This window comes from Rhagoletis pomonella, unplaced genomic scaffold (assembly GCF_013731165.1).
Source record: "Rhagoletis pomonella isolate Grant_MI unplaced genomic scaffold, Rhpom_1.0 Rhpom_scaffold_00004, whole genome shotgun sequence".
NCBI lineage: Eukaryota > Metazoa > Arthropoda > Insecta > Diptera > Tephritidae > Rhagoletis > Rhagoletis pomonella.
Genome location: NW_023458558.1, coordinates 18,808,656 through 18,823,755, shown reverse-complemented (window position 1 = coordinate 18,823,755; position 15,100 = coordinate 18,808,656). Strand labels below are relative to the sequence as shown.

General features: G+C 31.6%; 1 protein-coding gene across 1 annotated transcript in view; it reads left to right on the top strand.

Moving 5' to 3' along the window:
• Window positions 1-15,100, top strand: part of LOC118737162 (elongation of very long chain fatty acids protein-like) — a 92,396-nt gene that overhangs the window by 46,638 nt on the left and 30,658 nt on the right. The window contains exon 2 of the mRNA XM_036467503.1: window positions 7,775-7,915. Within this exon, the coding sequence (XP_036323396.1) occupies window positions 7,775-7,915 (141 nt within the window). The remainder of the gene's footprint in view (window positions 1-7,774; window positions 7,916-15,100) is intronic.

Below are 15,100 nucleotides of genomic sequence, written 5' to 3'. Positions count from 1 at the left end.
ACCACCCTAAAGTTGCATTCATAATTTTCAAAAATTAATTATTTAAATATTAAATATGTAGTTATTATATATTTATACAATTTTTTAAAAACAACGCTTTGTAATAGACACATAACTTTCGCGTTGAAAAAAAAAAACAAAGTAATAATGCCATGCCGCCTGGCTTCAGGAAGTAAACAAATAAAAATGCATTGGCAGTGGATTTGTGTGAAGAATTATAAATTTTACGCTAAGGTTACTTTAAACTACAACTTTACTTGAAAAAAAAATAGGAAAAATACAAACAAAAAAAATCCACAACATTCGGGTATTTTCCATAACGCCAGCGGAATTTTTGACACGCTAAACGAGCGTTTAATAAATCTAATTACAACTCTGCTACTGTCATACACGACTTGAAACAAGCCATATGAACACTTACATATACCTAGATACACATACATACATATGTAGAAATGTATGTGTAAATTTTCATCAACAATTGCATGCTTGCTTACTTTATGTATATGAATTGTGACTTTTCAATAAATATGCAGTGCGATTATCTAATACTCATACTTGTACATATGTATACCTGTATTAAATGCTATTTTCTTGCTTCTTTTTCTCACCGTTCAAGTGCAAATATTGTCATGTAAATTGTTATTAAATGTTTGCGCTGTCAGCAGCACTTAAGTGCCGTCAAGTGCATGCATTTGCGATTGCTCCGAGTCTAGAGAGATGGGCGGCCTGCGTGCAAATAATCGTTATCAATGCCAATTCCGCGCCGATATTTTTGAGAAATAGGACAGGTGAACTAATTTAAAAACTTGTACATTAGTTGAATAATTATGTTTCTTAATACAAAATTTAGGTAAGAAATAATTTAAATCTAATCATCACCGAGTGTTTTTAAATCTATCATATGTTAAGAAGTTTCTGGAGATCAATGCCACACTGAGAAAAGAGTTTAGTTACGTCAAATAAATATGTTTCACTCAACACATGATTTTGCATAAAAAAAACCGCAAAAAAAAAGCAAAAAAAAAATATTTTAAAAATCTATACTTGCACTTATTTTACTAAAATTTTATAAGCCTCTGATTCTGATTAAAAAACTCACAATGTTGGTGAATTTGAATTTGAATGAAGTTAGAATGCTTTATTTATGTAGTTTTGGTTAAGGCATGAACCAAATTTGTATAAAAATTTAACAAAAAAGCTGTAGCTGGAAAAACATTGAAAATATCAAAAACTCAAACAACAATTCATGCAGTTTTGACCGCCAGTGTACATTGATATCGAATGTGGTTGGTATTCTGATCAACACATATGAATATGTGCATACATACAAGGCGAAATCGATATCCATAAATTTATCGATACATTTGTATATAGATTACTATGTGTATCTATAAATATTGATTCAAATGTTAATATTGGGTCGAAGGTAGAAAATGAATCGAACTGAAAATGAATATTGTTGGTGTTAATACTGATTAACATAAAAAACTTTAAACTTAGCAAAGGATTCGATGGCTATACAATATAAAAGATAAATTAATCAACAAGATGGCGCGGGTGTCGAGATATTTGAAAACCACTTATTTATGGACCGCTTTGTTTCATATTTAGAACGAAATAACTCCACAAAAAATTTAGTCCTTAGGTCGTGAGGGGGTAATTTCTTTATAAACCGCTAATAAAAGCTCGTCTTTAAAAAAATTGTTTTAAATTATTTGTTTCTTGGTTTACTTTATTACTAAAAAAACAGACCGACAGGCAACAATGTGGTTATTCACCAGGCAATTTCGCCGCGACTGCCATTATGGAGTCTAAAAACATAGCTCCTTGTTACTTTATGGATATAACAGGGATTTGCATAACACATTCTTTTCTTTTTCTCTTCTTCTTGTCCCTAACGGGGTGTACTCTCTATTCACACTGTATAGCCAAGGCCTTTTCCCACAAGGCTGCATAACATAGCTGCAGGACGAAACTACGGGTGCTCTATTAAATTAGTAAAAATTTAAAATCAAATTATGAAAGATAATAAACATTGCATTACTTTCCGCCGAGTGATTACAGAAGTTGAGCTCATGAAAGTATTTCGCCAGTTTGCAAGTTTAGTGCACATCTCTATCTAATAGGCACATATGTAGTACATGCATAGTTACACACATACATATGTATGCTTATGCAGTTATGCCAGTCAACAGTTACAACGACACACTTGCTTTGTTCAACATTTGCTTACCGAAAACAACTTAAGAATATTTATTTTTTTCTAATTCCAATCTTTATTTAATGTCTAGTTGGTTAGTTAATTGTTTCCTTATAACTACTTAATTTTAATATTTTACTGACTTATTAATACAAAGTCAATAAATTCATGGCTGGGTATATGCGTCAGCCAGAGTTAAGCTTAAAAGTCGTAAAAATTCGTTACCTAGTTGCATTATTTAATATATGTTTGGTTATAAGAATCACGTGTGACTAAAATACTGTCTCGCCTGATTGATATTAAAAATGACGTAAATGACAAGAAATGTGGTAAAAAGCCTAACGATAATATGACTACTCACTTAAGTACACTTGAGTAACCCATATTTTTAGTCACTATGGATTTTTTATTGCTTCAAAAGAATTAGCATATACCAAAGCTTCTCACCTTTATTATCTGTCCCCTAGCACTGACTACTTATGAACGGTGTACATATACTTATATAGTGTAAAAAATGATCCCTAAAGGTTTAAGTTACGCCCCAAGAGGAGCGCCACTAATCAATAAATAAATGCCTTCCTCAACCGTTCGTCTGTTTGGGGCGAGAACAAAAAAAAAACTTGCCTCTCTCCTTTGCGAGGCTGTACTATTTGTACATCGCGAAAATATTTTAAAACTAAAACTATCTTGAACCTCTCTCTTGCAATACTTTTTCATTCTTATGTACATATAGTTTAGAAATGAAGCCATTTCAAAATCATTTTGGTTGATACCCATATTGTAATAATTCATTGAAATGATTGAAAATTTTGAATTTTACTTTTTAAACCGTTAATCCCTATAATTCAAGTTGAATTTGAATTTTCAAACATAAGTCCCTGCTATACATATATTGCTTAGAAATAAAGCCTTTTCAAGACTCTTCGGAAATAAATTAAATGAATTTAATTTTTAAACGGGTGGCAACGCTTGTACAGCACCTTAGTAATATTTTAGTAGTTCAATCTGAAGGTTTCTTAGCAATCTTTCATTTGACAATCATATATCAATTTTACAGGTAGCTTCCGAATAATTAATCTAAATTTGGCTTTTTGAACAGGTGGCCACCCTTTCCAAAATACTTTCAAACTACAACTTTTTTAAGCCTCTTGTCATCCATTCTTTAATATAATCTTCAAATAAATAATTCCCTTAATTCAAGTCTAATTTGATTTTTTAAACAGGTGGCAGCCCTCCTCCATGAGTATGGAATTAATTTTATTTACATACGTACATATATGTATCTATACCCAGTTCCTGTACTCTATCAAAAATATTTTCTGAGATATGATATGCGGTATGAAAATTCCGTTTTGTGGGAGGTGCCGAGGGGGACAGTGTACAAAATTTAATGGGAATCGTTTGAGTAGTTAAAGCGCGAAAGCGTAATAAATAAACAAACTCAATTTCGGATTTATAATATTAGTCAGGATTTTTTATTAATATTTAATTATCTATTTAGGTCACCCATTGCCACCTCAGCTGGCTGTTGGCTGTTGACCTTTTGTTGTTATTTGTCAGCTTAATTACACAATTATGTATTGCAAAATTTAACTTCTCGATTTACTTTAATTTTGTTTTTTAAAATCTTACTGCAAATCTAGTGCATTTGATCTTAATTGGACACATGCGCCAACAATGCATGTATACAAAGATTTTATTTTTTTTTTTTTTCAAAACAACTCATGTCCGTCAAGATAACAACTAGAAGCAATACATAACCGGCGCTTGCCTACTTTGTCGCGATTAATGTCCAGTCATGGAAGGCAGCTCGAAAAATTTTGTAATTCCTTTATCAATTCTGGTCGCAGCCATGATCACGATGAGAAGTTAAATATGGTAGTGGGCAAGCGATAAATTGCAACTGAAAGTGTGTAAATGCTCTAAGCATTCAACGTAGATTTGATTGTACACAACTAAGGCAGCTAGCTGTTGAGTTGCTTGGGAGGAAGCAGGAAAATAATTTTGCAACCAGTTAAGCTGTAGCATAAAATGCAAAGTATGTAAGTAGATGAAGGACATTGATCTAGAGAGAATACATAAGTATTAATTTATTTTAGTTTTGCTTAAGGAAGGCAGATAAATAATTGAGAAGAAGTTAAGTACAATGACTTTGCATTTTTATTCAAAAATCTATTCTCTATTTTCTATCGGAAACTTGTACAGATCTCTCTCAAATTATTACTTAAACGATTTGAATTTTGTCAAAGCTCTTACTACCACTTGTGAAATCTCTGTAAGGCTTTGAAATAATGATTTGCGAAGCGTTCGTAATCTTCTCTTTTATATTTTCTTCTTCTACATTCTTGCAACTACAGTGTGTTTACCTCTATCCGGCGCCTCGCGTGTGAACTGGTAAGAGAGTGGCCCGTAACATTTTTTTGAGGAAAGTCATCTCTTTTCTATTTAATATTAAGAGCAATGGTGTGCCCTTCCTGTTTAGGTATTCATGAAGGTTTTAAAGAACTAAAGGTTGATAATTGGCTACCAGAGTGGTGTAAACTCTCATAAGCTGTTCATACCTTTTAGTGTCATTTCCTAAGCTTTGCAATTATGCTCAAGGTTCCACTGTCCATTCACCAGTATGATTTCAATTCTTTATCCTAATTTTAGGCGAGAAAACTTCTCCTCCGGGAGAGTCATAGATTTGAGTTTATTAGGTAGGTGGGCTATTGTGACTGTCCCAATGTAATACCGTACTTAAGAGAGGCTCTTCTTCTTCAAGGTCAAAAAGTCGTCGTGGTTCAGTCCGACACTTAAGAAAGTAGTGATGAAACGAATACTCGTTTATTAAAAATTCAATTAAATAAAAAAATTATATATTTCTTTTTAAAACTAAAAATTAAAAACAAACCTAAATTAAAAAAAGAAACCAAATAATATAAAAAAATCAAGAATTAAATAAAATAAGTAAAATATCTATATACTGTTGTTTTTAAGCAAATTAAATTCAAAACTTGGAGGCAACTAAATTAAAAATAGTTAAAAAAAGAAAAAATAAAATAGGGTCCTAAAAGTTAAATGAAATAAAAAATATATTTCTATTTTTGAAACAATCAAATATAAAAAATAAAAATAAAAAATATAAATAAAAATTAAAAGTAAATTACAAAAAAGTAAAAAAATACATAAAATAACTTTTCAAAAATTAATTTAAATTAAAAAGTATATATATTTCTTTTAAAAAATTTTAATTAAAAAAAAAACATTAAAATTTCCAAGTTTTCCTGCCAGCTGGTGGCCGCGGTTGCATTTCAAACATAATAAATTTTTTGTAGAATTTTAAAAATTTTGTAGCTGAACAAAAAACAGGATATATGTAAATACTATGTATATATGTATATTTCTTGTTGTTCTGACTTTTTTTCACATACATTTCCATTTGTTTATCGTACTAGCTGTCGGGCTTCTTAAATTGACTCTGGTAGCGAATGCATTCCGATTACGAATACAATGTTTTCAGTCGAGAACAGTTCAAATCATTGGAATTAACTAAATTAATTTTATCAACAAGTATTGGCTAACGTTTTTCATAAAAAATCTCTCATGTATAGAATTGTTTAGGTATCATGTAATTACTAAGCCATAAAGTAAGAATAAGATACTCGCTGAAATTGCTTTAAACCCCAAAAACGGCAACGTGACCGTTACAATAAAAATATATGTATGTTTTTCAGTCATTTCTTAAAGTTGACGTATTTATTTATGGCCAAAAATTGCCAGTTACTTATACATAAAGACTTTATTACTTAGCCCTAATTAGGGTAAAATCTTCTTAGTGACTCACTTCATTTTGTTGTTAAAATTGCAGTTGCATTTTTTCGTCAATAATCAATTTTGACTTTTGGAACATTTCGATTAATTTCATATTTGCACTTCTGTTAGAGGTTTCTTTGACACATCAGTACTTATAGAGGTTGCATTTTTTGGTGATTACTGACAAAAAAAAAAAGTCGAAATTCCCATTTGGGATAGGCAGTGGGCTATGCTTCTTAAATGTAAAGCTATAAAATTAAAAATTATTATTAACAAGAGATCTGTGTATGCAATTGTTTAACTAAAGGTTTTCTTATTTGGTTACAGTCATAAATTGATTTGTTGATCAATTCCATAAATGTAACATACAAATTACTTATGCGAAGGTGTTTGCAAAATATGTACCAGTACTTGTTTTCGAATGTTTTCTTGAATTATACAATTTAGGCTTTTATGTAATTGCTGCAGCTGCTTTCCAAAAATGTGCATCTAATAATTTTTGCTACGAAAAAGGAGTGAGTAGAAGGTTCAGCCAATGACAAAATGCCGAATTAATGACATTTAATTAATCGTAATCGTCGTCAGCAGCAGTAACTAGATTTACAATCCTGTACCAATTTGGTTGATTACAAAAAATTAATGTAGTACTTCGTGCCTTTTTTGTAATGCGGGATTAGGTGAAAACTTACAAAATGCCGGCAATCAACAATGAGCGAAATGTGTCTCAAAATGTTTCAGTTTAATGTCGCTTCTGATGGCCAGATGTTTTTTTGTGAGCCGCCTTTTCATGGCAGAATAACAATCGGAGGTTTGTAATTTTCTGCCCACTACTTGGCTGACACTTCAAATGTTTCATCTTAAAAATATTTTTAAAAACTGAAATTTTTTAAATACTAGCTATGTTTCGCTAATACGAAAAGAAATGTGCATAGCACTTACGAAATTATATGAAGAAATAGTGCGATCAAACGGCGTTGATAATGATATGGATTGCCGTATTGATTAAGATATCGATATTGAAAAATTTATCGACGTAAATTTGAATGATTACATCATAAGTATTTCGGCCAGGCAATCGATAAATATTTTGATGACTTTATAAAGAGACGTATCGATAATAATATCGACAGATGTATCGAATAATGCTAATTTTGATAAAAGTCTTGTTGATTATGTCGCCAACAGCTTCCGCTGCAGGTTGCTTTGAAAGGAATATAACCCTCAATGTTGAAGGATTCCAGAGTGGCTCACAGAAAATTAGTAATTATAATAGCTCTGAAAAAATACAATTAGCAGTGGGCTGCGAAATTAACGGCATCCCTCTGACCTAGGCGGATCTAAGTAGCGCCGCTACAACAACAACAACAACGAGCCCTCTAATTTAATACATCTGGGTGTCGAAGCATTCAAAAAAGCAAATTCTGAGCTACTAGATATAACCGTTGATGTACTAAATAGAGCATCAAAATCATATGTTCAACTGAAAATTTCTAGAAGCTCACTACAAAAGAAGCGCAGAAAAGAGAAGCAGCAGCATACGATTAGCACTTCTGTATACATTTCGCTTATAAATATATTTACATGAAACTTAATATATTTTTTTTTTTATTGCTTTACTCCTTCCTTTATCATTCTTTTTCAGTCTGAATCGAAAATCGTAACTATCGTAAAGTTGAATTTAGGTTCAAATTATAACCTACAGTGCATTCTAGAATACCCAACTAGCTTGCATATTTCAAAAATTCTCAACTCTGCTCTTTTTTTTATCTTTTTCAGGACTACTACATCAACACAATTTACGCTGGCTGGCGTGATCTCATGGACAACAAATCCGATCCGCGCACACGAGATTGGCCATTAATGAGTTCACCCTTCCCCACCATTGCCATCAGTTTATCCTACGCATACTTTGTGAAGGTGAGTCAAGAAGAATGACGATAAAACAATTATTGAAACTAGTTTAGGTCCTAAAAACATTGTGTCGTACAAATGCACAATAAAAGTCAAGAACTAATAATGGCTGGTTTACATTAAAAAAAAAATGAAACGAAAAGTACGAGTATGATTACAAATGCCAAGGCTGCTACAAAGGAATTAAATATACTGCGCTAGCCATTGCGCAATTGAATAGACTAGGAACATAGAGTACTAAATACATAGACAGTTACTCAAACAAATTACCACGAGCTAAATTTTTTTTTTGTTATTTCCTTATAAAAATATCGTCTAGGCTTTAACCAAAACCGTGCCAATCGCAGTTCCAAACTTTATACATAAATAAAGAAAATTCAACAAATTTTGATCAAAATTTCAACTTTTTATACTGAATATTTTGAAAATTTTTGGGTATGCAGTTTCATAGCCTATACAATTTTAGTCTAATGAAGTGCAAGTTAAAAGCGGCTAAAAAATTTTTTGGTGACGGATTTTTGTAAGTATGAATTTCCTATGAAATAAAACGCGGGAGACCGTCAGCAACAAAATTTCAAAATTTTCAACGCAAGTTTTTATAAATTACGCTTGTTACATTAAAAAACACGAAAAAGTAGCCTCCAAAAAAAATTCTCAAAAATCAACGCTATTTCACTTCATTAGACTAAAATTATATGGGCTATAAAACTGCATACCCTATAAATTCAGAATTGAAATTTTAATGAAATTTTGTTGAATTTTCCTAAATTTGGTATAAAGTTTGAAACTGTGATTTACACGGTTTTAATCGAAGCTTAGACGATATTTTTATATAAAAACCACAAAAAAAAACTATTACGAATATTAAAAAAAACACACGTGGCCATTTGTTTGAGTCACTGTATATGATATCAAGTCAAACAAACAATAAACAATGAAGCAAGCAGAATGCAAACTTTTTAGTTGACTTCTAAAACCTGTCTTGGTAGCCTGCACAGCTGGCTTATATATTTTCAGTCCGCATACTAGTTATAATTAGCTTCGGCATCCTTCTGGTTTTAGCCCTACGTAACTTTTTTTATGACTGCATAAAAATACATACATGCGATGTCAACTTTATTCCTAGTGCTAAAATCGGTAAACTATTTTTTTATAAATAGGGATTTTAAAATTAGCATATGAAGTCATTCTAGGCTTTGCAAAAGTGTACATACATAGATAAACAAGTAAATTTTAAGCAAAAAACATACTTAAATTCTTATATAAAAATTTAAGATTATCTTTAATTTCATTATGATCCAATGATCAGATATAAACCAAATTAGTATGTGACCCCCTGTGAAGTAACACCTTTCCTTAAAAAAAGAATTATTAAAATCCGTTAACGTGGTCCGTTTTGTAAAGTCGGCTAATAATAGGGATGCTTTCAAAATAATGTGAATCAACTTGCTTCAAACTTTGAAATAAGGAATTTTAGAGTTAAATGCGGCCATATCCTGAAAAGAGAGAACCAAAAGCACTATACTAAAAATCCACCTAAGCCAAACTTGATATTGTCGATAGATAGCTATATATATATTTTATACTAGTTAATCGGTCTAATCGGTATTAAATTTTTTCTAGTAAACATGCATCCTAGAAAACTTCCCTGATCGCGATAGAAATTTATAAGGAATTGACAATATGTGTAATAGTTAAGTACATTCTATGGTTTCTAATTTTTATACCAAAAATTACGTAAAAACTGTTGAACATTGGCCCAAGCCTAGTCAAATCTTTAACTTTTATTCAAAGGTTGAGTTTAAGGAAGTATAATCTATATACATATAATAAAATTGTAACTGACCGATGTCTGTACATTATAGATTTTAAAGAAAAATAAGAGCAACAGAAGCCAAATAAATAATTTTTAGAATTTTTGTCTGTCTGTCTATCTGTCTGTATGTTTGTACGCGCATCACTCAAGAACTAATACTCCATGTATTGAATACAGCTTTCATCGGTGTAAAAAGAAAAAATTAGGGAGTTGCCACCCGTTTGAAAATTGCAGTTTAAGTTAATTGATAAGATAAAGTAAGTATTGCAATATGGCAAAGAGGTTTAAGAATGCTTACAGCTGGAAATATTTTTGTTGAAGGTTGCCACCTGTTTGAAAATTTTAATTTAATTTATTTGATAAAAAAATTCAATACCGAAATATGGGTATTAAACTGAATAGGTTTAGGAAAGCTTACAGTCGGAAATATTTTTGTTGAAGGTTGCCACCTGTTTGAAAATTTTAATTTAATTTAATTGATTACAAAATTTCAATATTGAAATATGGGTATTTAACTGAAGAGGTTTAAAAAAGCTTACTGCCGAAAATATTTATGAGGAGGGTTGCCATCTGTTTGAAAATTTTAATTTAATTTAATTGATTACAAAAATTCAATATTGAAATATGGGTATTTAACAGAAGAGGTTTAAGAAAGCTTACTGCCGAAAATATTTATGAGGAGACTTGCCATCTGTTTGAGAGTTTTAATTTATTTTAACTGATACAAAAAATTCAATATTGCAATATGGGAATGAAATTGAAGAGGTTTAGAAAAGTTTACTGCCGAAAATATTTTTGAGGAGGGTTGCCACCTATTTGAAACATTTTATTCAATAAAATTGACAAAATAAATGAAATATGTAATGAATAATAATGATTACTTTATTTGCCAAAATGTTTAATACAAAAGCTAGTTTTGGTTACTCTCGCTAATTGCATACTAATTATCTATAAAAACTAAAGGATAACCAAATGTAAGGATATTATAATTTGCTGCGTCCGAACAGAATAATGGCACACGCTTACAAAAACTTAAGAAGTGTATATTTTTGGTTGATGCAATAAAGCAGATTTTCTTAACGATTTTTGGAAGATATACCTTTAAAAAAAAATTATGCATGTTCATATGTATGTATGTACAGCAGCTGTATGTCAGATGCAGCTTCATGTCATAAAAACTTCATAAAACCAAAACTATCACAGCACTCACATCGAACTGGTTCAACAGCGGTTTTTCCACGCATTGCATTGCATTCTGTTATCGATAATTGGTCAGCTGAGCTAATTGGCCCTACGCCCTTGTGCAGAAAGAGGAGCCGAAAAACGTGAGCCTGGGTTTTCATGCTACATGCAGTTTCGTTTTTCGATATTTTATTATTTAGTATTGAGAGTTCCGGTCATTTGAATGCACTCACAATTCACAAAAAATTTTCATTATTTGGTGATTAAAAACCAAAACCAGAAACTGAATGAAAATGAAAGAAAGGTCGCTGCATTAATAGTTTGATACAAATTTTGGTGAAGAATTCTAATTTCCGGCTTCTGGGATCGCGTACAAAAGACTTAAGCGACGAACTTGTTTAGGAAGCGAAACAATTTTCTTAAAATGTATGCATATGAAATGTGCTGTTGCCATAGCTTATATTTTTGTGCTTAGCAAACTGGTAATATAGTATCTAAATGCATGAATGCATATTATTTTATTCATTTTAATAATTATATCATCGATTTAGTACTACTGCTCAAGAGCTCACTGGCAGCAAAATACAAAAGACTTGAGAAGCGAGCTTGCCAGTTGATACTTAAATAGAAGTACATCATAAGCTGTTAGTACATAGCATATTTGCAGTAAATTAGAAGCTAATGCGGAAGTTTTATTTTTTTTTATGAATTTCTCGAGTCGAGTAACTCTTCTATTTATATTGTGCACTCTATACATTATTATTAGATGATTTATTAAGAAATCAGTCAATGAAAGCAACTAGATAGTTTAATCTAATTAATCAAAATACAAACATTTCAATGCTTTAACTGTAATAAAAATGCGGGTGAGATTCAAAATTTATATCTTAGTTGTTGACATCACACCACACCCTTCTGCTCGTCAGCTTTCAACAGTATATTGTGTGTGTGTTCACTTTTTGGTCAAATTGTTCGCACAGTGTTCGATTTTAATGAACAATTTATCTAAATTTTTCTTCTGCTGAAAAGCATGTTGAAATGTTGGTCAAACATCTTTACATTTAATGGACCTACGTACATATTATATAGGACCGTTTTCAAACTCACAAGATATGCAACTCTCATTTGGAAACTAAATAACTTTTAATTTTGGTACTGAAAGTCGATACTTAAAGCCGAAGCTGGCTGGAAATGGCATCGCATTCGACCAAAAGACGCCGACCAAATACAAAATCTATGTAAATTACCCTCCAGTCAACAGTGTAAGGTCCGAATTCGTTCTTGTGATTATACTTGATCTCTTCTTTGTATTGATTAGAAATTTTAACCTCTTTAAGCTATATCCTTTGTTTAAGCATTTTGCATGGATTTTAGCATAGACAGTTGGCAACGTAATTCGCATTAACGGGACAGTTGATCCGATCAAAAGTATACCCAGACAGGTGACAGCAGAGCGGCCTACATGTCCCAGTGGTCGTCAACGGTAAAAATCTATACAACCTTTTTGTTTTCTATTCCTAGCAGACTTTCGATTGAAAGGAATTGTTTGCGCGAGTGTTTTTCGGAGAATAATCGATTATTATTGCACAATGATTCATATTTTAATTCATTTTTCGTGAAATTCCAGCTGTTTTTGCTCGTGATTCCGCAGTTGAAGGAAATTCGAAGAAATTTGCTTTCATTTTGTCATTAGTATTAAACAGCCATCCCGAGATGATCCGTCGTTCGATCGACCATATAAAATTCGCTCATATGAATAAAGCCTTCGCAGAAGCGCTGAGTGACACGAAGTGCCATTCAATCGGTAATATGTCCCTTCAGATTGTGGGATCGCAGGGGTGTTCTAAGTTTACCACCTTATTTGGGTTTCTTTTGTTAGAAAGAGCAATGTTGCCTGTAACTTCTCTGAAAGTTCTGGATATGTAGCTCCACCTAATACAGAAATATTTCAACATGAAAATAAGTAGGAGGAAAAAAGTTAAGTTTTTTCGAATTTGGGGCTGCCTGGTAGGTAAAGGGAGGAAGCCACCCTTAGAAGTAAGGTAATTTTGGAAATTTGCATTATCTTTCTCCCAAACTTTATAAATTTTTCTTTAGCAATTAAAATTGACAATTGTAACCAAAATCTGTATGCCTTCGTGTTAGCAATAAAATTAATTACTAAACAAAAAAAATCAACAAAACTTCAGTAATGTAATTTTAAATAAATGAACTCATCGGTCAGTTGTACAAATTTACATTTATTTTAACAACTATTTTTTCACAATTCTCCCATTACTTTACAGCTACGACGCTGCGTAACAACGAACAATTCGCCCCTAAATTTTAATTTTAATTGGCAACGTAAATTTTGTTAATTGCATAGTGTACAAATTATATGTATGTCACCGTGTACATATATATTTATTTATGTACATATATGTATGTACTTAAGAAGATTTTATTAGCCAGCATTTTATCTCTTTTTCGTTTATTCCTCTGAACCTTATTTGACTGCATTGAGAAATGTTTATTCACATGATTGCCACCATTGCTAGTACTAATTTTAGCTCTATTATTGCGCACTTTAATTTACGTTGCATCGCATTTTGCATATGAATTTCTGATGCTGCGCGCAGTGCTGGTTGAGTGATCATTCAGAGTGCCAAAACGCAGGTGGAAATTGCTGTCATCTTAAGTTTTTGTTGAAAGGCATACGTACATACATACATATGTATTAGAGGGCTGCATGAATGCATTCAAAACGGCTTTTGAATTATTCATATACAAAACGAATGAATGATTTTGGATTGAAATTTTTTTGAATTTGAGTGAATAGCTGTTCTGATATTTGTGTCGACATTACAATATTCAAACACAGTGAAAATAAATTGAATTGAAATAAATGACAATTTTTTGTATGAATATCCAAAAATATTTTTTCTATGCACATATGTACAAACAAACAATTGGGGTATTCACAACGGTGTCGTAAGTGTCGTATCATTGTATGTTGTAAACTTTAAACGCCTAAGAAATATATCAATATCAAAGTCATATTATGATTTTTTGTAGTGCTAAAAAATAGTTGGTTGACGTTTCAAGTTCTCCAAACATTTATTTAAGCTCTTAAAGTTTAGACATACAACAATACGACACTTACGACACCGTTGTGAATCGCTCAAATGTATGTATGTATGTATTGCTGCGCTCCTATTACATACGAAAAAACTTGTTTGTAGAAAAAAACTTTTACTGAAATGAGTTTGAATGATTTGAATGTTTTCCATTCATTCATTCACATTCTTCCATTTGAAGGTAGAAAATATAAAACAAAATGTATATTCATAAATTACAAAATTCCAAACGCTGAGTGTTTTGTATGTGAAGTAAAATATTCAAATCTACTGTACTCTGTTTGGCTAGAAGTTTGAATGAATTCATGCAGCCCTCTAATATGTATGTTTTATGTGTGCAGGTACATACGAACAAAAAAAAATAATAATATTTATTACGTGTTTGGCCGAACTTTTTCTCCAATTTGTGGTTAAAGTTTTGGCGCTTTACTGCCGCCATGGAGGGACCTACAACTTTTCAGCGCCTCCACGCGGCAAATGGTTTTGTTAAGGAAAGCTTTTGTCAACTTAAATACTTTCGGCGGTTTGCTATTTCCTTGCCGGTCGACGACCGCCATTATAAACAAATTTCGGTATCATTTGGTTGCTACGTTGAGCTGGCAGCGAACTTGGACCCCGACCAAGTAGTAGTCGCACCTCTAATCACACAGATAAATACACGTGTGTATTCATTTGTTGGATGATCATCAAAATTTTAATATCATCAATTGTTTTTTTTTTCTTTTAAATTTTTTCCCCTCTTTTTATTGCATTGGCACATTTAAGTGCAGCACCTCGATTTGCTTTCAGCAACTGTGCTCAATCCAAACTCGAAAGGGTTTGACAGAAACTTGAATGTATGTATTTATATTTACATACATATGTTGTACAATTGTGTATGCATACCATAGTACATATATACATACATATGTATATGTAGGTATGTGCGTATATTTTGTGTTTAGTTGTAATGATAATTTTGCAATAAGCGTTAATTTAAGTGGTTTTTTATATGACCAGCATTATTGGATGCCTCTCTGATTTCTTTCATTTTCTATGTTTCGTAGCATTGCATTTTCTTATTTGTCATCTCTTTAA